The sequence below is a fragment of the Sapajus apella genome, unplaced genomic scaffold, assembly GCF_009761245.1.
Source record: "Sapajus apella isolate SASKATOON/1434 unplaced genomic scaffold, GSC_monkey_1.0 scaffold38, whole genome shotgun sequence".
Taxonomy (NCBI): Eukaryota; Metazoa; Chordata; class Mammalia; order Primates; family Cebidae; genus Sapajus; species Sapajus apella.
The window spans coordinates 17,574,241-17,599,260 of NW_022436978.1; the positions used below are offsets into that span (position 1 = coordinate 17,574,241).

The 25,020-nt window shown below is 50.1% G+C and overlaps 2 protein-coding genes and 1 long non-coding RNA gene across 7 annotated transcripts in view; 2 read left to right on the top strand and 1 right to left on the bottom strand.

Moving 5' to 3' along the window:
• The window catches only part of PARL (presenilin associated rhomboid like), a 54,611-nt gene extending 39,949 nt beyond the window's left edge, over positions 1-14,662 (top strand). Inside the window, exons 6-11 of one of the 4 annotated variants that reach the window (XM_032298464.1) lie at positions 1,972-2,121; positions 3,779-3,849; positions 9,694-9,775; positions 10,514-10,615; positions 10,755-10,852; positions 14,344-14,662. In XM_032298464.1, the coding sequence (XP_032154355.1) occupies positions 1,972-2,121; positions 3,779-3,849; positions 9,694-9,775; positions 10,514-10,615; positions 10,755-10,816 (467 nt within the window). In that variant the 3' untranslated portion in view covers positions 10,817-10,852; positions 14,344-14,662. The remainder of the gene's footprint in view (positions 1-1,971; positions 2,122-3,778; positions 3,850-9,693; positions 9,776-10,513; positions 10,616-10,754; positions 10,853-14,343) is intronic. The other 3 variants (XM_032298463.1, XM_032298466.1, XM_032298465.1) reach the window with 3 other exon arrangements.
• Positions 4,530-7,230, bottom strand: LOC116564957. Its single transcript, XR_004275171.1, has 3 exons — positions 7,121-7,230; positions 5,385-5,395; positions 4,530-4,548 (listed from the first exon to the last, which is right to left on the bottom strand). It is a non-coding gene; the product is annotated as an uncharacterized LOC116564957 (long non-coding RNA).
• A 3,333-nt stretch (positions 14,663-17,995) lies between the features above and the next one.
• Positions 17,996-25,020, top strand: part of MAP6D1 (MAP6 domain containing 1) — an 8,123-nt gene continuing 1,098 nt past the window's right edge. For both annotated transcript variants that reach the window (XM_032298467.1, XM_032298468.1), the window contains exons 1-2: positions 17,996-18,439; positions 24,510-24,627. In XM_032298467.1, the coding sequence (XP_032154358.1) occupies positions 18,051-18,439; positions 24,510-24,627 (507 nt within the window). In that variant the 5' untranslated portion in view covers positions 17,996-18,050. The remainder of the gene's footprint in view (positions 18,440-24,509; positions 24,628-25,020) is intronic.

The window sequence follows — 25,020 nt, forward strand, 5'->3', positions numbered from 1 at the left end:
GTCAAAGCGATTCTTCTGCCTCAGCCTCTCTAGTAGCTGGGATTACAGGTGCCTGCCACCACACCCAGCTAATTTTTGTATTTTTATTAGAGACAGGGTTTCACCATGTTGGCCAGGCTGGTCTCAAACTCCTGACCTCAGATGATCTGCCCGGCTCAGCTTCCCAAAGTCTTGGGATAACAGGCATGAGCCACCACACTCAGGCTCATTTCTCTTAATCTAATATCCTAATGAATCTCACACATAGCAAATATCTAAATTTTTTTTTGACAAATTAAGAGCCTTTTTTTTTTTTTTTTTTTTTCCGAGATAGAGTTTCACTGTGTCACCCAGGCTGGAGTGCAGTGGTGCAATCTTGTCTCATTGTAACCTCCACCTCCTGGGTTCAAGTATGCCTCAGCCTCCCGAGTAGCTGGGATTATGGGCACATGCCGCTATGCCTGGCTAAGTTTTGTATTTTTTTTTTTTTTTTTTTTTTTTTTTTAAGACAGAGTTTCGCTCTTGTTACCCAGGCTGGAGTGCAATGGCGCGATCTCGGCTCACCGCAACCTCCGCCTCCTGGGTTCAGGCAATTCTCCTGCCTCAGCCTCCTGAATAGCTGGGATTACAGGCACGTGCCACCATGCCCAGCTAATGTTTTGTATTTTTAGTAGAGACGGGGTTTCACCATGTTGACCAGGATGGTCTCGATCTCTTGACCTCGTGATCCACCCGCCTCGGCCTCCCAAAGTGCTGGGATTATAGGCGTGAGCCACCGCGCCCGGCCTAAGTTTTGTATTTTTAACAGAAACAAGATTTCACCACATTGGCCAGGTTGGTCTTGAACTCCTGGCTTCAAGTGATCTACCCGCCTCAGCCTCCCAAAGTACTGGGATTACAACAGGTGTGAGCCACTGTGCCTGGTCCACAGGTTTATTCTTTAAGGAGAATATTATATACAACTTTATAATTGACATAATTTACTTTTTCTTGCTTTCTTTTTTTTTTTTTTGAGATAGGGTGTTGCTCTGTTGCCCAGACCAGAGTGCAGTGGTGCAATCTTGGCTCACTGCAACCTCTCTTTCTGAGGCTCAAGTGATCCTCCTACCTCAGCCCCCAGGAGCTGGGGCTATAGGCGCATGCCACCATGCCCAGCTAATTTTTTTGTTTTTAGTGCAGATGAGGTCTCGCTATGTTGCCCAGACTGCTTATTTTTTTCTAATAAACTTTTGCCATAAGAATAAATTGCTTTCATTGAACTGAGAGTTTTCATTGGTTGCTTACTAAGTAGAAAAGAGACTTATTAAGATAGCTAGGTATCACTTTTAAAAAATGATGTCTTAGGCTGGGCACGGTGGCTCACACCTATAATCCCAGCACTTGGGGAGGCCTGAGGTAGGTGAACTGCTTGAGCTCAGGAGTTCGAGACCAGCCTGCAACACGGTGAAACCCGATCTCTACTAAAAATACAAAAATTAGCCGGGCGTGGGGGTGTGTGCCTGTGGTCTCAGCTACTCAAGAGACTGAGGTGGGAGGATCACTTGAGCCTAGGAAGTTCAAGCTGCAGTGAGCCAAGATCGTGCCACTGCACTCCAGCCTGGGTGACAGAGCGAGAGACTGTGTCTCAAAAAAAAAAAAAAAAAAAGTCTTAATTAAGCTTTTAAATAGCTGTTTTTGTTTTCCATGCTTAATTTGTTTTTCTACCTCCTGGGTCCCAGTGATTCTCCCGTCTCAGCCTCCTGAGTAGCTGGAAGCATAGGCGTGCGCCACCACGCCCAGCTAATATTTTTAATAGAGATGGGGTTTCACCATGTTGGCCAGGCTGGTCTTGAACTCCCAACTTAAAGTGATCCGCCTGCCTTGGCTTCCCAAAGTGCTGGGATTACAGGCGTCAGCCACTGCACCCAGCCTAATTTAAAAAGTTTAAAATAGATAATTTTTATTGGCTGTGTGTTCCATGATTACCAGACTGTGTTTTTCTTTCTTTTGTAGAGGTCCTTTGTTCTCCAATGTTGCTGTCAACATTCAGTCATTTCTCCTTAATTCACATGGCAGCAAATATGTATGTTTTGTGGAGCTTCTCTTCCAGCATAGTGAACCTTCTGGGTCAAGAGCAGTTTATGGCAGTGTACCTATCTGCAGGTAATACACGTTGATCTCGGGGCCTTTGAGAGTATAAGCACTCTAACCTTTGTTCAGAAGGGACAAAGGGAATGGTTGCTGCCATATTCTACGCAGAGTAATTGGTCAGAACGTATTTGTTTCTCAAGGGTGCCACAGACTGCTGGAGATGTTGCCTTTCCTGCTTCTCATTTTGCTGATTTCCTCCTACATATGAATTATGGGGGTATGCTTAATTTTAAGTTGGGATAAACAAGAGTTAAGTAAGGGTTCGTGTAGAATTTAAGCATGTCATTTTATTTTTTATTTATTTATTTTTAATCTCACTGGGCCTCGGTTTCTTTAGCTCAGGCCCACCATTTTATATAGTGGTTCCCAGACTTCCTGGCTGCCTCAATCTCCTGGGTCTTTGTTAAATAACCTTAAGCAAGCTCATTTTCCCCAGTGTGTTCAGTTCACAGAAGGCTTTAAATGAGAGCTATACAATATGATTGTCAAGAAAGAGTTTGTCCTGTCTTCTTTGCAAGCATGTTTGCTGGCACGGAACCACTTCCTAGTCGTGGCCTTGCAGATAGCATTGTTTTCTTATTTCAGTTAGGAAGTTCTCGTGCATGATTCCAGGTCCCTAGAGGCCGCTACGGTGACAGTTGATAAAATTTTACTCACCTCTCTGTAAAATGTACTTCCTTAAAACAATAAAATATCAAAATTAATTTCTAAAACCTCCGCATTTAGAAACGGTGTATCTTGCATTTGTGCTGTGCTGTAGTGAAAAGACCGAGCTTGGAGATGGACCTAGGTTCAGATCCTGTTTCTACCACCAGCTGTGTGATGTTGCAGAAACGACTAAACCTCTGTGGGGATGATGACACTTACCTTCTCATGACAAGGGGTTAAAGAAAGCACTAAATAAAAGCATCCACTACAAGGCCCAGAGTAGATGCTTAGTTGGTGTTAATCGAATACTTAGGTGTCTCTAGTCCTTCAAAAAAAGAAGCTGAGCAATGCCTTTGGCTTGTAAGATAAGTAAGTGTATAGTTATTTCCCAGGGGCGAGTTACATTGTTGTAGTTACAGAGGGTCTGTGTCGGATATGTTAATTCCTGCTCCATAGGAAGTTTTTAAAAGTGAGCCATGTTGACTCAAATGACACTGAAGCCAAAGAGACGTAAGGGATGATCCAGTCTAGTGTCACACCCCAGCTATTCTGAGTTAGTGTGTCTGGAGTACAGCCCAGAGAATGTACTCTTAGGAACGCGTCTTCATGCTCTAGCTGAGGAAAGTGATAACTGAGGAGTAAAGGAATGACTGGTGCTCAGCAGGTCATGCACCAGGTCAGACTTTTCATCCCTGTGAAGTCGCTGAAATGTTAGACAGGGTAAGTGTTCATGCCTGTACCTCATAGTGATCCAGGTCGAAACCTGACGCTGTTCATCTGTGTGGAAATCAGAAATGAAAACCATTTTCATGGCTGGACATGGTGGCTCACGCCTCTAATGCCAGCTACTCTGGAGGCTGGGGCCCGAGAATGACTTGAACACAGTAGCTGAGGTGGCAGTGAGCCCAAACTGCACCACTGCACTCGAGCAGCCAGGGTGACAGAGTGAAACTGTTTCCAGAAAAAATGCAAACCGTTTTTATACCTCACTTAAATTATTGAAATGTGACTTGTTTCTCAGGTGTTATTTCCAATTTTGTCAGTTACGTGTGTAAAGTGGCCACAGGAAGATATGGACCATCACTTGGTGCAGTGAGTATTTCCATTTAAAATATTTTTTAAATTTGAGTTTTACATTTACTTTGAAGTAATTTTAGACTTACAAGAATGTTGTAGAATTGATAAGGGGTTCTAATATACCCATCACCCTACTGTTAACTAACATTGAAACCAAGAAATTAACATTGAAACAATACAGTTGACTAATTTTCACTTAATTTAGAATGTATACATTTGTAAAGCTTGGTAGATTTCAGGCTGTAGCTTTTAACCATTGGTCATATATTTGTGCTTACCGGAATAGAGTACATCTCAGAACAGTGAGTATGCAATCCTCATAAACCAGAGAGCCCAATCCAGTATTGGAAAATTCTAATTACAGATTTGAATGTGGTACTTTATCCTCCTGTTTAGTCAATATTGGAGTGCCTACTAGGTACTATCCTAGAGCCTGGGGCTGCAGCCAGTGAGCAGTCACGGTTATTTGTGGTGGCTTTAGAAAGTAGGGCACAACAACAAAAAAGTTCCTGCCCCTCAGAGCTCTTATATTCTGGATGTTTAAAAAAATGTTCCGAGGTAGTCGGACGCAGTGGCTCACGCCTGTAATCCCAGCACATTGGGAGGCCGAGGTGGGAGAATGAGCCCAAGGGTTCAATACCAGTCACATAGCAAGATCCCATCTCTACAAAAAAGTTAGAAAATTAACTGGGTGTGGTGGCTCATGCCTGTAGTCTTAGCTACTCGGGAGCCGGAGGTAGGGGTATAGCTTGAGCCTAGAAGGTTGAGGCTGTGGTAAGCTGGGATTGCACCACTGCACTCGAGTCTGGGTGACATAAGCAAGACCCTATCTCAAAAAAAAAAAAATATTTTTTTTTTTTTTTTGGGTCGGGGTTTTGCTCTTGTTACCCAGGCTGGAGTGCAGTGGTGCGATCTCGGCTCACCGCAACCTCCGCCTCCTGGGTTCAGGCAATTCTCCTGCCTCAGCCTCCTGAGTAGCTGGGATTACAGGCACGCGCCACCAGGCCCAGCTGATTTTGTGTATTTTTAGTAGAGATGGGGTTTCACCATGTTGACCAGGATGGTCTCGATCTCTTGACCTCGTGATCCACCAGCCTCGGCCTCCCAAAGTGCTGGGATTACAGGCTTGAGCCACCAAAAATTTTTTTTTTTTTTAATGTGTTTTGAGTTTAGGCGCAGTGGCTCACACCTGTAATCCTGGCACTTTGGAAGGCTGAGGTAGGCAGATCGCTTGAGGTCAGGAGTTCAAGACCAACCTGGTCAACATGGTGAAAACCCATCTCTACTAAAAATACAAAAATTAGCCAGGTGTGGTGGTGCATGCTTTATTCCCAGCTACTTGAGAAGCTGAGGAAGGAGAATTGCGTGAACCCAGGAGTTGGAGGTTGCAGTGAGCTGAGATCGCACTATTGCATTCCAGCCCAGGTAATAGAGCAAGACCCTGTCTCAAAGAAAAAAAGAAAAATTTTTAAGTGTTTTGAGTTTAATGGCAGATTTCTAGGGCACATGGAAATCTTTGTATTTCTTTAAACTACACATTCAGTTTGTACATATTTAAATACTAATTCATTTAAATGCATTCAAATAGGGGATTTCATATTTAAAGGAACTCTAAAAAGGTTCAATTTTGAAAAGAATTCTTATGTAAATAACCATTCCCTAATTTGTGTGTTCCTCAAATTCGTTTACACCTAATTTTCCTAGTGAGGCCTGTGTTCTGTCCTGAGAGTGACATGCCTTCTTAAGCCACATTTTTCCTTTGTGGAATGTTTATTTTCTTTTTTTTTTTATTTTTTTTATTTTTAAAATTTATTTTATTTTTTTTAAAGATGGGGTTTCACCATGTTGGCCAGGCTGGTTTTGAACTCCTGACCTCAGGTGATCCACCCACCTCAGCCTCCGAAAGTGCTAGGATTACAGGCGTGAGCCACCGCACCTGGCTTTGAATGTTTATTTTCTTTATAAAATTTTGCTCGCCGGGGCTGGTGGCTCATGCCTGTAATCCCAGCACTTTGGGAGGCCGAGGTGGGTGGATCACGAGGTCAGGAGTTCGAGATCAGCCTGACCCCAACATGGTGAATCCCCCTCTCTCCTAAAAATACGAAAATTCGCCAGGTGAGGTGGCGGGCACCTGTAAGTCCAGTGACTCAGGAGGGTGAAGCAGGAGAATCGCTTGAACCCAGGAAGCAGAGGTTGCAGTGAGCTAAGATCACGCCATTGCACTCCATCCTGGGTGACAAAGCAAGACTCTGCCTCAGGAAAAAAAAAGTTTGCTCTGGTATAATTTATATATTTCAAATCATATTCTCTCATTCAATAGTTCATTCAGCAGCTAAGCACCTAATACATGAAGGGAGTGAAGACCACTAGCGTGAATCATAGACTCAGAATTCAAGTTTAGCTGGGGAGAAAACATACACACCTAATACACACTGAAAGGAATGAAGATTCTCTGGAGGACTTGGGGCATCCGAGGGTGAAGAGGCCTTTCTCTTCAGCTGAAAGGATCTGCGAGGGCATTCTGAGGTGCTCGGAGACAACTGTGGTCCTCATTTTACAGATAAGAAGCTGAACTGCAAAATTAATAACGTCTGCCAGCATGGTATTTGGAATTAGAGTGCGGGTGAACCCTGGTTCTGCTGCTTACCTGTGATTTCTAAGACATGTTACATATTTCTAGGAAACTCTGAACCTCGGTTTCCTCATAGAAAATGGGGATAACAATGTGTATTTCTGATGTGCAAAGCAAGTACACTTAGGATGCTTAGCAGCATAAAAAGCACATAGCAAGAACTCTGGATGTGGTGGTTCCTGTTGTCATCAAAATCCTCCAGAGCCATGGGAGGATAAAATTCGCCCAAATATCTTCATGCAGCTTTGATTAAAATTAAAGGAAATCAAAATTTTAATGAGAGATCTGGAAAAAAACCACTGTTGACCAAATTGTGTTGCTGCAAAATGTAAAGTGTTAGTCCTCAGTGTAGTGAGATGTTATAAAATGAGGGGCAGCCAGGCACAGTGGCCCTCGCCTGTAGTCCCCACACTTGGGGAGCCAAGGTAGGAGGATCACTGGAACCCAGGAGGTTTGAGACCAGCCTGGGCAACATAGTGAGACCCCATCTCACAGTTAGCCAGCATGGTGGCATGCACTTGTAACCCCACCTGCCGGAGACTGAGGTAGGAGGGTGCTTGAGTCCAGGCGGCTGAGGCTGCTGTGAGCCATGAGCATGCTGCTGTGCTCCAACATAGTGAGACCCTATCTCAAAAAAAAAAAGTTGAATGGGACTTTAAAAATATGTCTGTAAATTACTGTATTGCTACTATCCTGGATAATTATTAAGCTTTTCTGTAGAGTCAGGGTCTCCCTATGTTGCCAAGGTTGGGCTCAAACTCGTGGGCTCAAGTGACCCTCCTGCCTGGGACTGCCAAAGTGTTGGGGTTACTGGTGTGAGCCACTGCACCCAGCCAGTTGTCTTTTCTTTTTCAAGTTGAGATTTTTCAGTTGAAGCCTGCTCACTTGGGGTATGATGAAACTTTGGATCCTATTGCGATCTGCTGTTTGAGTAGTCTTCCTCTGCCACTGTTCTGATGAGGAGAGGGGTGGCTACTGCTGGGTAGGAGTAGATGTCCAGGTTCCTCCCGCAGCCGCCTTTGCCTCTTGAGGGAGAGGGGCTCTTATTACTGCAGGGCAGGGATGGGAGCTTGGCGTACAGGCCACCTGGTAGACCTCTGCTAATGTTGCTGTGGCTAGGAGGAGCAAGGGTGCTTTCCATGGACACCACCCTGTGAGCGTATTGGGATGCCTCATTACATTCTGGCAAGGGTGGACGTCTAGGCCTGCTCAGCCTTTGCTGGGCCACTGTTTCTCTAAATATTGTCCAACAGTTCTCTGTGTGTGCTTGGCTATCCTCTTTTGTGCCTTGACTAGAGAGAACACGTTGGGGGATGATCAGTATGAGGCCAAAATAGAGCTCAGGGAACTCACCACCACTTGCACTGAGTCTCGGGCAGGGAACTCACCACCACTTCCATTGAGTCTCCGGCAGGGAACTCACCACCACTTCCATTGAGTCTCGGGCAGGGAACTCACCACCACTTGCACTGAGTCTCGGGCAGGGAACTCACCACCACTTGTACTGAGTCTCGGGCAGGGAACTCACCACCACTTGCACTGAGTCTCGGGCAGGGAACTCACCACCACTTGCACTGAGTCTCGGGCAGGGAACTCACCACCACTTCCACTGAGTCTCAGGCTTCCTGGCTGGTCAGCTTTCCTCTCCCTCTCAGAGTTCTCTGACATTTGTTTCATAGGTAACACCAGGGTCTTCATCTCTACTTAGCTTTTGTAAGCAGAGGGAGCAGATTCACTTAAATTAGAATACCAAAAAAGTTAAAAACTGTAAGTATGAGAGAGTTGAAGATTATACAGATGCAGAAAAATGTTTATGAGGCCGGGTGCGGTGGCTCATTACTGTGATCCCAGCACTTTGGGAGGCCGAGGTGGGCGGATCACTTGAGGCCAGGAGTTTGAAACCAGCTTGGCCGACTTAGTGAAACCCTGTCTCTCCTAAAAATGCAAAAATTAGCCAGTCATGGTGGTGTGTACCTGTAATCCCAGTTACTTGGCAGGCTGAGGTAGGAGAAAAACTTGAAGCCAGGAGGTGGAGGTTGCAGTGAGATCACCACCGCACTCCAGTTTGGGCAACAGCGAGACTCTGTGTCAAAAAATATATATATGTTCATGAAATAAGTAAAATCCAGATGTGTATATTGATGACAAGTATATAACCAGTGTACATAGAAACATTGATGGGGAACAGAAGACCTTCACCTCTTACCATGGATCCAAACCCCTTAGGTCTCCTTGATCAGAGTTCATGACTCAGTACGTACACTATGTATGAATGTGAAAGTTCTCCGAGAACAGAAGGGTTCATTTTCATTCAATTCTTAAAAACTTCTGACTAGAAAAAGGGAAAAAAACCTCCCTGCATTGGAGTAAGCCTAGACTTTTATCAAAAAAGAAGTTGGGATTTATTCAAACATATAAATGTTTACATTTATATAAAGTCACATTGAGAAAATTCTGGGAGGATGATGGAACTGCTTTATCTTTAATGTGCAATAATTACAGTAAGTTATAATCACAAACCAGTGCTAGAATTGTACAGATGACAGTTTTCCTTAACAGATGGAGAATAATCATCTATAGAAAAGTAATTTAGAGGAACTTCATCGAATTTTGATGCTCTTCATACAGCTATTCAAATTATATTTGCATCATTTTGGGGAAAAGTGTAATTTTGGTTTGTTTTGGAGTTTTTTTTTTTTTTTTTTTTTCTCTCACTCTGTTGCCCTAGCTGGAATACAGTAGTGCAATCTCGGCTCACTGCAACTTCAGCCTCCCAGGTATCTGGGACTACAGGCACACGCCACCACGCCCAGCTTATTTTTGTATTTTTAGTAGAGATGGGGTTTCACCACGTTGGCCAGGCTAGTCCCAAAGGCCTGACCTCAGGTGATCCACCCGCTTCAGCCTCCCAACATGCCAGGATTACAGGCGCGAGCCACCTCGCCTGGCTAATTTTTTTTTTTTTTTGTATTTTTCGTAGAGAATGGAGTTTTACCACATTGGTCAGGCTGCTGTCAAACTCTTGGCCCCCCAAAGTGCTGGGATTATAGGCTGAGCCACCACGCCCAGCCCGTATAGTCTTTTTCTTTTTTAAAAAAAGCAGATAACTCAGGTTTACTACTTAACATGCCAAAAACTGCACATATTTAAAGTTATAATTTGTAAGCTTTAAGATGTAGATACCCATGAAACTGTCACCACAAACTCAAGATCACGAACATGTTCAGCCCCAAAAGCTTCCCAGCGCTCCTGTGTGGCCGTTCCGTGCTGCCCCTTCCCCTGGCAACAGCTTACCTACTTCCAGTAAAGGTAAATCAGTTTGCAAATGGAATCATACAGCGTGTGCTCCTTTTTGTTGTCCTGGCCTCATTTACTCTATATAATTATTTTGAGACTCATCCATGTTCTGTATATCAATTTATTCCTTTATTTTTATTATTTTTGAGGCAGGGTCTCACTCTGTTGGCCAGGCAGGAGTGCAGTGGTGCAGTCATAGCTCACTGTAACCTTGACCTCCTGGGCTCAAGGGATCCTCCTGCCTCCTAGTGTGCTGGAATTACAGGCGTGAGCCACCACGCTGGGCAGTGTTTCGTTTCTCTATGAAGAGTAATAAAGATTTCACATGAAGTTTTTAAGATGAAACATACTTCACACGTGCGGGTTTCTTTGGGTGGATTCATGCTCACCCCCTCTGGTTGGGGAGCTTTGTCAGAGAAATTTGAGTTCTTTCCTAGGCCTTAGGTGCAGGGCTGCACATGACATGCTTAGTGCCGTCCTTGCGGTTCAGGAAGCGCTCGCATGCTGGTGGTCATCCATCTCACCGCCCCGTCATAAAAATTCAGTCTTTCTAAGCCATTATTGTGTGAAGAACATTTAGTTCCTTCGCCCGATACTGGGAACGTTAGTAACTGAAAGCTCTTAAGCCTGTGCTCACCTAGAAATGTGCAACATATAAACTTTCTAGAAAATGCGCTGCTCTTTAGACCTTGTAGCCACTAAGCAGTTGCGTCTGGAGTTTCCCATTCTCCCTGCTGTGTTCCTTCGCAGTCCGGTGCCATCATGACGGTCCTCGCAGCTGTCTGCACGAAGATGCCGGAAGGGAGGCTGGCCATTATTTTCCTTCCGATTCTCACATTCACAGCAGGGAATGTAAGTATTTTTGTAAAGTGAAGTTCTGGGGATAGTGGTGGTATTTTTCTGTTGACTGGGTTCTTGCCCTTAAGTTAAAGATGTCAGTACTGGAGGAATCACACTTGGACCACTTCCCTTCTTTCTTGGTGGCTTTCAGGCCCTAAAAGCCATTATTGCCATGGATACAGCAGGATTGATCCTGGGATGGAAAGTTTTTGATCATGCGGCACATCTTGGAGGAGCTCTTTTTGGAATGTAAGTTTGACCGTAATTGATTGCTACACTGCTTCCTTGGGTCACGCCCTCCTCTGACCCCCATCCCCAGGGCAGAGTGAGGCATCCAGCTTTGTGACGGAAGCAGCAGCAGCAGGTGGGGTTGGGGGGGGGAACCTCCACATGGCTTGCTTTGGGCTTACCCAGCCTACCTGGCTCATTTGTAGACAGTCTGTGCCTTTCTCCTACCCTTAACCTTACGTTACCCCAACCCCTGGCCTGTTCTCCTTCCCACCCCCTCTTAACAGACTGCTGCCTGGCCCCCCGTCTGCGCTGTCACCCCCTTTTCCCCTTTGACTTTCTTGCCCTCCTCTCCCCGCCCGGTGTCCCATGCTGCTACCGCTGACCTTGGTCTCGCCGATGCTGTGCAGACACGCTGAGCTGGCAGAGCCATTACTCTGCATGACTGGAGCACAGGCCAGTGACCGCAGACCAGTGTGGACCACTTACTGAGCACCTGCTGTATGCAGACAGCAAGCTAGTTACCTTCTGTTAGACTATTACTCCTTCCATTCTACTGATGGGAAACTGAGGCTTAGACATGATCTTCCCGGGACAAACAGCTCTTACTTAGCAGAGGAGAGTTGTAAACCTGCCTCTGTGAGCCCTCTCCACCCCGTCAACAGCATACTGAATACCCGATGGCGTTGTGGTTACAGGAGCTTCCAGGTGTGCTTTGGACAGGGGGTTTTGCCCTGACTAGCAGTTAGTAGCAACTCTATCGTGGACACACAGTCAGGACCCTTGGCGTCCGTCTGAGTGCGGGAGGCCCTTCAGCGGGAGCTGCCTGTCTGTTGAGCTGGATTCCCTCAGGGCCTGTCTTTTCTTGCATAAATCTTGCCTTTTGCCCTGACTTGGTTTTTATTTTGTTCTGTGACAATGGAAGACTTAAATTTTTTTTTTTTATTGAAAAGAAAAATCTAAGTGAAGCAGTTTTTCCCAGCAGATGGTAGAACTAAATGCCATTACGCCATTTAGAATTTTCAGTGATTAAGGAGGGGTAGTGCGTAGTGTACGCAGCGGTACAGTATAAACGGTGGAAACTGACCCGATGCTGCAGCGTGAGGGACGTGAAGGGGCTCTGTCCTGTGAGCTCTAATTTATCGGGAGGCTTTGTGTGTAATCAAGGGTCTTCTCCCCAGCAGATTTTTATTCTTCTGAACTATAATTAGATGGCCTTTTTCCATTCTGAAAATAATTGGATCAAATGTGTTTTAAAGTCCAGGGTGTGAAAGGCAGAGGAATCCTTTCTCTTGACCGTTTCTAATTTAAACTCCTTTTCATTTACTAGATCTTAGTCATGTCCAGAATTCGTCTTTTCTGAAAGTTTTAATCTAGATTTAGAACTCTAAAATCTTTCTTTTTTTAAGTGCCCCGATTTTGTTGGTGGTAAAGACTGCATTACTGGCTGGGCGCGGTGGCTCACACCTGTAATCCTAGCACTTTGGGAGGCCGAGGTGGGTGGATCACCTGAGGTCAGGAGTTCAAGACCAGCCTGGCCATCACGGTGAAACCCCATCTTGGGGGGGGGGGGGTGGAAAGACTGCATTAGTATCTGCTTGCACATTGCCCTGACTTCGTCTCTCACCATACCTCACAGTCCTCACACTGTGCTGTTGGGGTAACAGCTGACTTATTAATATGCTGAATATTTGCTGTGTGCCTAAGCTACAGATTTAATTCTCTTAAAACCCTGTGAGGTATTTTATTTTACAGAAAAAGAAACTGCTTAAAGAAAGTAACTTATCCAGGTCACACAAGTAAGAACCGCAGAGCTGCAGTGTGAGATGAGCAGTGGTTTGCGCCGCTGCTGCAGAGGAGTGCCCTAGAAATCACTCCCTCTGCATTTGCTGATTTTAGTTTAGCCCATGAAAAATTCCATTTGGATTTATGAGTATAATCAGAACAGTATACCTGTAAAATTAAAGTATTTGACTCTTTGCTTGAAATAAGTAGATTAAAGATTTGAGTGGCTGGGTGTGGTGGCTTACGCCTGTAATCCTGGCACTTTGGGAGGCCGAGGCAGGCAGATCACCTGAGGTCAGCTGTTTGAGACCAGCCTGACCAACATGGTGAAACCCTGTCTGTATTAAAAATTCAAAAATTAGCTAGGTGTGGTTGTGCATGCCCGTAATCCCAGCCACTCGGGAAGCTGAGGCAGGAGAATCGCTTGAACCCTGGGGGCGGAGGTTGCAGTGAGACTAGATCATGCCACTGCACTCCAGCCTGGGCGACAGAGCGAGACTGCCTCACCAAAAAAAAAAAAGAAAAAAAAAAAAGATTTGGGAAGAAGAGTTCCTAACAAAGTGTTTTTTTGGGAGAATTTTTTACAATTGCATTTGAATATTGGGGTACTCCTTTTTCTCTTGTTCTAAATTCACCAGAGACTGTTACTTTTATCACAGAGAATTTTATTACATGCCTATTAATTAATGTATATAATCAGATTTTCACTATAGTGAATATTAAGATTCAGGTACAAATCAAGCCCTTTATAATAAAACATACACATTCAGAACATTTTAAAAAATATTAAAACCTTAAACTGCTATCTTGATCCACTCTAAGTCAAACAGTATTTTTTCAGTCGGGTGTCTGGGAGATAGATGCAAGGCGACAAGATCTGGTCTCTGCCTCAGGGAAGCCAGAATGAAAACAAAGGTGTCAGTAACACGCTCTCACTGGGAATCCACCCCACATCCTCCAGGAAGCCTTCCTACACCCCCAGATCCCCCAGGAGCTTCTCCAAGGCAGGCCCTCCTCAGTGCCCGCTGTGCTGCTCAGCTCACAGGAGGCGCTCCCCGCTCCCTGCATGCGGCCGCGTAGTCCAGGGCCCGCGGCGCAGGCTTCAGAGCTGGCCTCTAGTCTCTGCTGGTTCCTAGGTGGAGCCTGAGCAAGCGAAGTTCTCAGGCTCGTGCTTCAGGCTGCAGTTAGGCTGCTGCGAACAAGAGAGAGGGGATCGGAACTGTGGATCTCAAAGCGGGGCGCAGTTTGGTTGAGCAGCCCACCCTTCGTGTAGCCAGGAGGAAGGTGACGGCAGGCCTGTAAGCTGCGCTAGCCATCCTCAGGGCTGATTCTCATGCTTCCGATGCCGAGTCAGTCTGACCTGCGAGTGAGCCTTGACTGACCACCTAGAAACTATTAGCACCTTGGACAAACTGCTTTCTTTCAGGCCTGATTGCCTCATGTCTGCAACAGGAGAAGTGAGACTTAACTTGCAGGTAGTGGTGAATGAAAAGCAGTATGTGTGAGATCTTACATGCAGAGCATGCAGCCACCACCACATCCTGCTTCTGCCTTTGACGTATTCTAATACTAAAGCCAGATCGTTTCTCTACGTGAATCAGTTTGAATAGGCTGCACAGTGAGTGGCGTTCGGTTTCAAAACTGTCAACCGATCTATCTCCATACTACTTGCCATTTGTGTGTCACGCTGTTTGAATGTGGGACCTGGCTGTTTTTCTTTTCTCCAGATGGTATGTTACTTATGGTCATGAACTGATTTGGAAGAACAGGGAGCCTCTAGTGAAAATCTGGCATGAAATAAGGACTGATGGCCCCAAAAAAGGAGGTGGCTCTAAGTAAAACTGGATTGGACAGTAGTGGTGCGTCTGGTTGTGCTGCCCGAGAGCCCCCGGAGACATCGGCCCTCGAGTGAGCACGGCTCTGCTCCCGCCTGGAAGACGCTGGCATCGGCCCCCGGGGGTGTTCGCTGTGTCCCACGGTCTGTCGTCTTAGAAAGTGAATTATGAAAAGTTGTGAATAAAGGCTTCTGTCCAGTTTGTAAGCAGATGTGTGTGTTCTCTCTTTAAGGGGCCGACACGGCTCTGGCATCTTGCTTCGGTTGTTGCATGGACATCCTGTGAGCCAGGACCTGGGGAGCACACGCTGAAAGGCATGATCAAGCAGGAGGGCGCTGCGGCTTGTCTGTTGAGCCTCCAGCGCTCACGCTTCCTTACCTACCCCTTCCCTGGGCTGGCTGCACCTAAGAGTCAAGAGGATCTCCTCCCTGGCGTGGCCTGAAATCACAGCTGCGGTATTTCCTAAATTTTTTCAGGAAAGGGAGTGTTTTCTGGCAGTGAGTGGCACATACAGAAGGCTATTTTCAGGTTCTGCTTTCTAGGTTAAATTTGTAGATAAATTAAGAGGTAGAAGGAGTGATTTGGATAAATTCGACTTGAATCTGAGCCGAATTTTATCTTCTGTTTGAAAGTGTGTGTTCTAAGTGAAGCGTCTTACTGAAATAGCAGGTTAGTGTCGTCACAGCCGTGCTGCGTGGAATTCATGTTAGTTACCCTTGTGACTGAGAAGTACGTCCAGGGAACGTGGTTTGAGAGTTTGCTCTTGGAGTGATTTATAGGAGGATTTTCAGTCTTTTGATGGCCTCGGAGTGTTATACCAAGTCTTGCACGTTTGTCCTGGGAGGAGTGGAGGCTCCGGCGTCAGCCTCACGTGGCGGACTTGTTTCTGCTGTGATGGACCAGTGACTCTTTCCAGGCACCGGGTTCTGTTCTAAACTGTCACTTCTTGGGAGAGAATTCTCTTAACCCAGCCATCATTTTGCCAGTGAGGAAACAGGGCACACGTGGTGTAGGGTCACTGGCCAAGGTCACGGTGCTTTGCTCTGACATCTGCTAACAACACTGCGACATAGATGAGGCAAGATGCGATCTCCAGAGATGGGCTAGGAGGCTGAGTTCTCAGGGATATTCCCTTGAGTCCAACACTAATTCACATCATGCTTTGGGCAGACCAGGCAAAGAGGCAATGGAGACATCTCTCTGTCCCTGCTTTGTGACCGGGAAGAAGTCGTCCCCGTAGCACCTCCTGGTCCATAAAAGCCCTGGATGCCGGAGCCTCTGTAGTGGCCAGAAAGCCTTGCTGTCCACAGCCCCGCTCCTTACTGCCCACGAGGATGCCTCCCTTTCTCTTCTCGGCTTCCCTGGGGACCCTCGACCCCTGCCTTCAGGGTCGTGCCCTCCGGCCTGTGGGCGTCTCGGGCTGTGCCGCCTCCACCGGCATCTGAAGTGCGGGCGCCTAGGAATGTGCCGTGGCCGCTGTCCCCTTATTCCAAATGCACACGCTTCAACGGGCGCTCACTCTGGCCTCAGTTATCTGAGGCTTTGAGTTCAGGAGCCATAGAATCTCTCCGTACTGTTACTAAATGTGTCTACTGCAGCACGGGCATGCTTCCAGGCACTGGGGCCACCCCCACCCTGCACAGGCCCCTCACATAGCACTCGGCCTAAGGAGTGACGCCTGACACTTGTTTCCGGACTCCAGCCCGCGGCTCTCCCAGTGCCTGTGCCTCTGCGTGGTCCCCACCCCTCAGTCCCCGGACTGTTGAGCCTGCTCCTCCAGCTGGTCTCCACTGCGTCCCTGCGCTGCTCCATATGGCTGCCAGAGTGTTGAAAACACCTCTGTCATTCCTTTGTGGTCACTTGTGAAAAGCTTTTATTGGAGACAGGGTCTCTCTCTCTTGTCCAGGCTGGAGTGTAATGGTGCAATCATAGCTCACTGTAGCCTTGAACTCCTGGGCTCAAGTGATGCTCCTGCCTCAGTCTCCCAAGTAACTGGGACTGCCGGCACACACTACCACACCTGGCGAATTTTTTAAAGGTTTTGCAGAGACGGGGTCTCACTGTGTTGCACAGACAGATCTCAAACTCCTGGGCTGAAGCAGTCCTCCTGCCTTGACCTCCGAAAGTGCTGGGATTGTAGGCATGAGCCACCTGCGCCCCAGACATATGAAAAACTAAAATTCCTTAGTGTGGCCACCAAGACCCCCCATGGTCTGGTCTCTGCTACCCCCGCTGAACCCTCCTCCCTTGTGACCTACATTCCCACCAGGTCCAACCACCCTCCCGACAGGTGGCAAGTCCGGCCTTCCGCAGCCCTCCTCCCTCTCATGCTGACATGGCTTTGTCAGTTCAATTACACTTACTTCCATCTGTGACCATCACACTAAACCACGTGAAGGCACCCGGAATTATTCCTGGCACATAGTAAGTGCTCTTTGATGGTTGTTTGATCAGTGAAGTAATGAGAAAGCTGTTCTCTCCTCCGAGATGGAGAACTTCAGTCACAAGCGTCATCTGCTAGGGCTAACCCAGGGCCGCAGCGCACACTCCCCCAAGGCAGTTCACTCTGACCCCGGTGTCCCTTACTCCTGGTCCCGCGCCTGCTGCCACTTCAGGCCAGCCGTCCTGTCACTCTGCTACAACTTCAAGCTAAGACAGGCAATGTTTTGGGAGATGAATCTTTTCTGACTGGCCAGGGCTGTTGCGCAGTCCTCTGCCAGGCACAGACTGGATGCCTTCCAAGTCCAACCTTGAAATGGAGCTCTGGGTAATTAATACTGTCTCAGTAGTGCCATTGGTAATTGGTCTGCAGTGTATACTGAGGGCATGTGTCAGATATTCAGAAAGGCGCTTGTGGGTGCCCAGGGGGTTGTCTGAGACCGTGTCGTGCATTGAACAGACCTGCCTTTCCCCTGGGGGATCCCTCAGCAGCTCGGCCTGGAAACAGCCATGTGGGCGCAGGAGGAAAGGAACTCGATAGCTTAGTAGCCAGTTCTGTGGCTGCTTTCTAAAACTAACGCCTTTGCAAATGGCCATGCTTTAAAATTAGGAATTTCAGAACCCAGGGAAAGGTCGATTGGTGGCTAATGCCAATTCTAATGAAAAGTGGATTGCTTGTCACAGATGTAGACTCGCACTGTAAAGGCAGATAGGCGGCGACTCTCAGGCGGACTGAAACCCGTGTTCTCCGTGCAGAAGGGCCCCGCGTCTTCCCTGACACCCTCAGTGCTGCACCCGCCCCTGTGCCCGCGGAGTCCCTGCGGTGCAGCCTGGCACAAGTGCACAGGGCCGTTTGTAAGACGACATTGAGGGGCCTTTGGATTCAATTCTGAGCATTCTTCAAGTTGGACTCTTGTAAATGACTGCCGGCGGCTTCCAGTGCCCCCTGGAGACGGCGTAGCGTTTCCCCCTGGCCTCGCCCCGTCCAGCTCCAGCTGGGGCTGCTGCCGAGTGCGCCCCCTCCCGGGACGCCACCCTCGGGCTGGGGGACGGCGCTGCGGCGGCGCAGGGCGGGCCGCGGGGGCGGGGACACCGGGCGGGGAGGCGCGGCCGGGAGCGCCGCGCGCGCGGGGAGCAGGGCGGCGGGCGCCGGGGCTGGCATGGCGTGGCCCTGCATCAGCCGCCTGTGCTGCCTGGCGCGGCGCTGGAACCAGCTGGACCGCTCCGACGTGGCGGTGCCGCTGACCCTGCACGGCTACTCGGACCTGGACGGCGAGGAGCCGGGCCCGGGCGGCGCCGCCTCGCGCAGGGTCCAGCCTCCCGCGGGCGCCCGGGACCGCGGCCGGGACGTGCCGCTCACTCAGTACCAGCGTGACTTCGGCGTGTGGACGGCGCCCGCCGGGCCCAGGGATGCGCCGCCGGGGCGCGGGCCGGGGACGGGCGGCCGCAGGGACAAGTCCTCCGCGCCCCGTGCGCCCGGCGCCCGCGGGGTCTACGTGCTGCCTGTTGGAGATGCGGACGCGGCTGCAGCAGCGACCACGTCGTACAGGTAAGGGCTGGGGAGGGACCGCGGCGAGTCCCCACCCTGTGGTGGGAGGGCGGAGGCGCGGGAGCCGGGATCCCTGGCGGCCTCAGAGGTCACCCCCTGTGGTCCGTGGGCACTGCAGGTGTCGCTTGCGCCGGACTCAGTGTTCGGGCACCCCCGAGCCGGGAGCGCACCGCGGCCCTCGCAGCGCCCTCCTGGGGGCAGCCGGCAGAATGGCCTCCCTTTCACTCCCACCTCCGGGCCTAGCCGGACAAGGGGTGCGGAGGCCAAGGCACCCAGCTCCCGCCGGTCACTGCCCTCTAGGGGCGTTGGGGGTGAGGACCGAGCGCAGGGTCCCGAGTGGGTGCGCCTTTCAGGGTCCCGCGGTGGCAGGGACTGCTGACCGCTTTCAGTTAAGACGGGCTGCGGGCCCACCCCGCCTCCCAGCGCAGTTCTGTCCTGGACAGCCGAGGGCGGTCTGCCTTTTCCCCTCTTAATACAACAGTAATGTAGAAAAATGGGAAAGTACAGAAATGACACTATAAATACCTCCTGAATCCCTCCCCAGACAAGTTCTTTCTGCTCCGTAACGTGCGCTGGGTGCATATGCACTGATAGCCTTTCACATGGCTAGATTCTTACTGCACGCTTCCTTTTCACCAGTTGTAGAAGCCTGTCCATGTTACATGTTCTGCAACGTGAATTTTAATAAACGTGCAGTATTTTATCCTACGGATATGGCTCTGTATCTCTAACTGTATCTGTCTATTTCCTTACCACTGACGATTTCGGGTATTCTAAGGTGGAGCTAGTAACAGCACTACTTTTCCTTTGATGCAGCTGTTTCTCTAAAAGGAATTTTCCCTACAGGTATCCTCCTAGGTGGGGTGGGAGCTCAGGCGTGTAAGATGCGTGGAGACGTCGTCCCACAACCCCGTCCTGCTGCTGCAGGGACTGGGTAATTGCAGCACAGCCGTGGAATGCGATCTTAAATATACTGGTACCAAAAAAGCAAGGTGCACAGCAGCGCGGAGGCTATTTGTGTTTTAAGAAGGGGTATTAATATACACACATATGCTCAGATGAGCACAGAGGTCTCTGATGGATGTCTGAGATGGTACCGCTGGGGAAAGGAACTTGAGCGATGGGGACTGCCAGGGGTGGGAGGAGGCTTTTCACTCTGCTCTTTTGAACCACTGCTTTTTTTTTTTTTCCTTTGTAACATGTCTATATGTATTACCTATCTTTTTCTCTTTTTTTTGGAGACGGAGTCTCACTCTGCTGCACAGGTTGTATTGCAGTGGTGCAATCTCTGCTCACTGCAATGTCTGCCTCCTGGGTTCCAGCGATTCTCCTGCCTCAGCCTCAAGAGTAGCTGGGATTACAGGTGTGTGCCACCACATCCAGTTAATTTTTATTTTTAACTATTGCTATTTTTAAGACAGAGGCTTGCTCTGTTGCCCAGGCTGGAGGGCAATGGTGCGATCTCAACTCATTGTAACCTCTGCCTCTGGGTTCAACATATTCTCCTGCCTCAGCCTCCTGAGTAGCTGGGACTACAGACACCATCCACCACATCCAGCTAATTTTTAGTAGAGATGGGGTTTCACTATGTTGGCCAGGCTGGTCTCCAACTCCTGACCTCATGATCCACCTGCCTTGGCCTCCCAAAGTGCTAGGATTACAGGCCACCGTGCCTGTCCTAATTTTCATATTTTTAGTAGAGATGGGGTTTCACCATGTTGGCCAGGATGGTCTTGAACTCAAGACCTCATGTGATCCACCCGTCCTGGCCTCCCAAAGTGCTAGGATTACAGGCGTGAGCCACTTCGTCTGGCCAGAAAATAACTTCTGTGATAAGCATCCTTACAGCTAAATCTTTGTTCATATCATTTCTTTGGGATAAATTCCTACCTGTGGAATTAAAGAGCCAAAAGATATGAACTTATCCCTCCAATTTTGTTAGTTTTAAAAACCAGGCTGGGCACAGTGGATGATGCCTGTAATCCCAGCACTTTGGGAGGCTGAGGCAGGAAGATCACTGGAGTCCAGGAATTTGAGACCAGGCTGGGCAGCATAGTGAGACCCCATCTCAAAAAAAAAAAAAAAAAAAAAAAAAAGGCGAGATATAGTGCCTGCCTGTGGTCTCAGCTACTTGGAGGCTGAGGTGGGAACATCACTTGAGCCTGGGAGGTCGAAGGTCCAGCCTGGGCAGCGACAACAAAACCACCCTCCCCCACCCCCCAAAAAGCCCCAGCCGTATCAAGGCATTATTTCCAAACCATACAGTTCATCCATTAGAGACGCACAGCTGGATGACTTTTGACAGATATATCCACTCAGTTGCCATCACCATTATCAAGACACAAAGAGCATTCCATGCAGGAGGAGGCTCCTTCACAGGTCCGCACTTTGTGAGGAACTCGCTGGGGGACAGCGGTTGCAAGTGAATCGTGCTCAAGCTGAGCTGCTCAAGCGGGAGTGGGCAACACCGGACCGCAGTGCTCAGGCCCTCGCCAGCTGGAGGGGCCTGAATGGCAGAGAGGTCTGGAAGGGCAGAAGTCCTGAGTATGTAGGGCATTCCAGTGGATGATGATCGAGGCACCAGAGCAGGCAAGGGGTGGAGCTTGCAGGGAGACAGCTTCCGCTCCAGGAAGGAGACGCTTTCCGTCACAGCCTGACCATGGAGTTAGCTGATTTGCATGGTGCTGGGCTCCTCTTTACTAGGGATGTTCTAACAGAGGCTTAGCTTTTATTTATTTAAGACAAGGTCTTACTCTGCTGCTGAGGTGGAGTGCAGTGGCACAAACACTGCTCACTGCAGCCTCGATCTCGCAGGCTCGAAGGATCCTCCCACCTCAGCCTCCCAAGTAGCTGGGACCACAGGCACGTACCACCATGCCCAGCTAATTTTCTATTTTTTGTAGAGGCAGGGTCTCACTATGTTGCCTAGGCTGGTCTTGAACTCCTGGGCTCAAGTGATCCTCCCACCTCAGCTTCCCAGAGTGCTGGGATTACAGGCGTGAGCCACTGCGTCTGGCTGGCTTAGCTTTTAGAAGCAGTCCTTCGGCCAGGCGCGGTGGCTAACGCCTGTAATCCCAGCACTTTGGGAGGCCAAGGCAGGTGGATCACGAGGTCAGGAGTTTGAGACCAGCCTGACCAACATGGTGAAACCCCGTCTCTACTAAAAATACAAAAATTAGCTAGATGTGGTGGTGGGTGCTTATAATCCCACCTACTTGGGAGGCTGAGGCAGGAGAATCGCTTGAACCCGGGAGGTGGAGGTTGCAAGGAGCCACGATGTGCCACTGTACTACAGCCTGGGTGACAGAGTGAGACTCTGTCTCAAAACATAATTAATTAAATAAATAAAAGCTAGCAGCAGTCCCTCATCTGTGTGGAACGTCCGGTGAGTGAATCCCCTCCCAGGCCCTCCCAGCTCTGGTGGCGGTAAAGGTGTTAGCTGTCACCTTCTCTGCTTTAAGGCCCAGCAGGCGCTGGGCTCAGCACCCCCGAGATTGGCCCCTGCGGCCTTTGTGGAGTGCTTGCCATTTCCATTCTACAGATGAGGAAACGGTGAGGCCGGCACAGCTCTGAGTGGCAGAGAAAGGGGCGGAGCCCGTCTGATTTGCCTCAGAGATCGAACTTGAACCCCCCAGGTTTTCATCTCCTAAGAGCTGCCTCCTTGAACTGTGCCCCGAGGCCAGCCGTGGAAGAGCCTTGGCAGACAGGAGTTGGCTCACTGGAGCTCTCACCTCCTGCTGTGTCAGTCTAGGTGGGTCGGCCTCGCTGACCCTTTCTTCATCCAAAAAGCAGGAAGAGAAGAGCTTGGCCGCCTGGACCCTGCCCTCAATTCGGGCAGAAACACAGGATCACTGCTGAACTTGGCCCCCCAGCGCCATGCCTGTAGGCCTCTGGGACCCCTCACCTTCCAGCTCTGGGACCTAGCACAAGCCGCTCCATTCTGCCTTGCCTTGCAACATGCACATCATCTAAGCAAACCTTCAAGAAATTCAGAAAGCAAAGGAAACAGAGAGCTAGGAGTCCCGAAGACGTGAGTGCTGTGTGGCCACTCCTAACGCAGTGTTCTTGAGGGAGTGCCCAGAGCTCCCCAGGCCTCCACTTCTCCACCCTTGCAGGGCCTGCCTTGCTGGCCTGGCCACAGGGGCCCAGCAGCTCCTCCCACCGCCAGCCTGGCTCCCTCCACCTGGATGCCTCCTCCGGGCTGTTCAGCGCCTGTGGCCCAGGTGCTCGCCCTGCCGGCTTCTGGAAGACAGTCCTTGCTCCCTGGTCGTTTCCCTCCTTCCTTCTAGGCGGGTCAGTTAAAGGCCTGACCGTTCAAGTTCCACAAGACTCGGCCCCACTTTCTGAGTGCCTGCTGTGAAGACTCATGACCTCAGGCACGTGGGTCAGCAGCCCCACTTTTCAGAAGAAACTAAGGCTCAGGGAAGTTAAGCAATTTGTCTGAAGCCGTATTGGGCTGAGAACCCAGGCCCCTGATCCTCCATCTGGAGCTCTCCGGTGTGCCCTAGGCGGCTCTGGCCCTGGCGGGAAGGACTGCAGCCCCCAGGCTCTGCTGAAGCCCACAGGAAGTGGCCGATGGAACATGCTGGAACACTGTAAGGGGGCAAACTGGGCGGGGAGGCCTGCATTTCTTGTTCATCTTCTTGGCCTGAGCCATTAGTCTGTTTTCTTTCTCTCCAGGCAGTTCCCGGGTCCTGCGACTCTGACCTGGGCTGCAGCCCTGGGCCCCTCCTCTGGCGGCTGCCAGGATAGCTGTAGTCTATGGCTCTCGTCACTTCCTGCTGTGGCACCCCTGCAGCCACCTCAGAGCAGCAGGCTTAGGATGCCAGGCCCAAGGCTGAGCGCCGGCATGCGAGGTGTTTTGGGGACAGAAGGGGACAACCAGGGGATAACCTGCTTCCCCAGGAGTAACAGAGCAGCAGATGGTTTGGGCAGCTGGTATTTTGAACCTTGAAGCTTCAGGAGTGAAAATGACCTGATGGGGCCTGGCCCAGCTCTCCTCCTGGCACCCAAGTGCTGGCCGTGGACACATCCATTCCCTGCCCACGCAGCCTGCCCAGTGGCACCCAGCTGTGCAGCTGCCAAGGAGAAAGGCAGCTTTGTTGACCTCAGGGCCTGACGCCCAATCGTGGCAGGATCCAACCCGGGCAGGAGCAACCCTGTGCACGTGGGTGCCAGCCCGGGCTAGCTGGGCACCACCACCTCGGCCAGGTGCTCCTGGGACACAGGGACTTCTGCCCTCCTGAGCTCCCTGTCTTGCAGAGGAGTGGGTAGAATTAAAGGAGGTCCCTTTTGTTCAGAGAAATGGAGGCAGTCTTTTCATCGAGAAAGCTGCTCCCAGGACATGGAGCTAGCAGTGCCAGCCTCATCCTCTCCCTCCAGGGGGCTGCCCTCCCCCGCCACGCCACCCTCCCCACCACAGGCTCAGGAAGAGCGCATGACCCACTCCCTCCAACATGCAGAGCTGTGCAAAGACCGGGAGTTTTTTGAGATGGTCATTGTGATCCATTCTCTGCATCAGTTAATAAAGAGTAAAAAAACAGAGTTCTGAGCCTTATTTTTCTCTTTGGTCTTAAGCAGGTTTGGCAGGCCAGGGCTGTGCCCAATGCTGAGGGCAATTCCTCTTCAGGCATAAGGGGCCTGAAGCCGCCTGGCTTCGGGGGCAGCTGCGGGAGAAGCGCAGGGACAGGGAGCCCTGGGGCTGGTCCGTCTCCAAGACTCGGCAGTACCAGGTGCTGACTGGGCTCTGCTCTGTGCCTGCCGCTCACCTGCAATGTGAGAATAAGTTTCCTCTCCTGCTTCCTTAGGTGCTGGGGTGAGCCCAGATGGCCCAGCGGATGGCTGAGGCGAGGGCAGGGTGGCTGCACACCTCCCTTCTCCTGGAGCTGGGCCTGCCTGGGAGTGCACTGGCCTGCCGGTGCTGTCTTTGGGAAGAAGATAAGGACCGCCTGCAGCTCGGGAGGGTTTCAGCAGTGGACAGGGCTGTGCACGGGCAAAGCCGCAGACCTGGGGAGTCGGGGAAGGGGTTGGTTGACCCTGTACAAGGTTGTGACCGTGTTCTCTGTTCTAGACAGGAATTCCAGGCTTGGACTGGAGTGAAGCCCTCAAGATCCACAAAGTCAAAACCAGCCAGAGTCGTCACAACCCACAGTTCGGGATGGGACAGCAGCCCTGGGGCGGGCTTCCAGGTTAGCCTGAGGCTGGTGCCAAGGTTGTGGGTACAGAGGCCTCTTTCCCAGGGCAGGGATTAGGAGCCAGAGTTTCATGTTGTAAAATGGCATTATGACCAGGGACAGCAGTGCCCAACCAGATGTCCCGAACAAAGACCCAAGGTACTTCTTCGTCACTAGCCAGCTGGGTGCCTCTCTGGTGCTGGCGTCTGCTGAGCAGGCTCTCTGCCTCCTAAATCTCCATCTTATCATTGACCACGGAACACAAGTGACTGGCCCCTCCACACACACAGCATCTGCATAATAGGAAAGAGGCCTGGAAAGGAGCGGGGGTGGACCAAAGGGGTACCTGAGCGCTGTGCGAGGTGACACTGCGCGGGAGGCGGCCGGGGGCTGTGCGGGGTGACACTG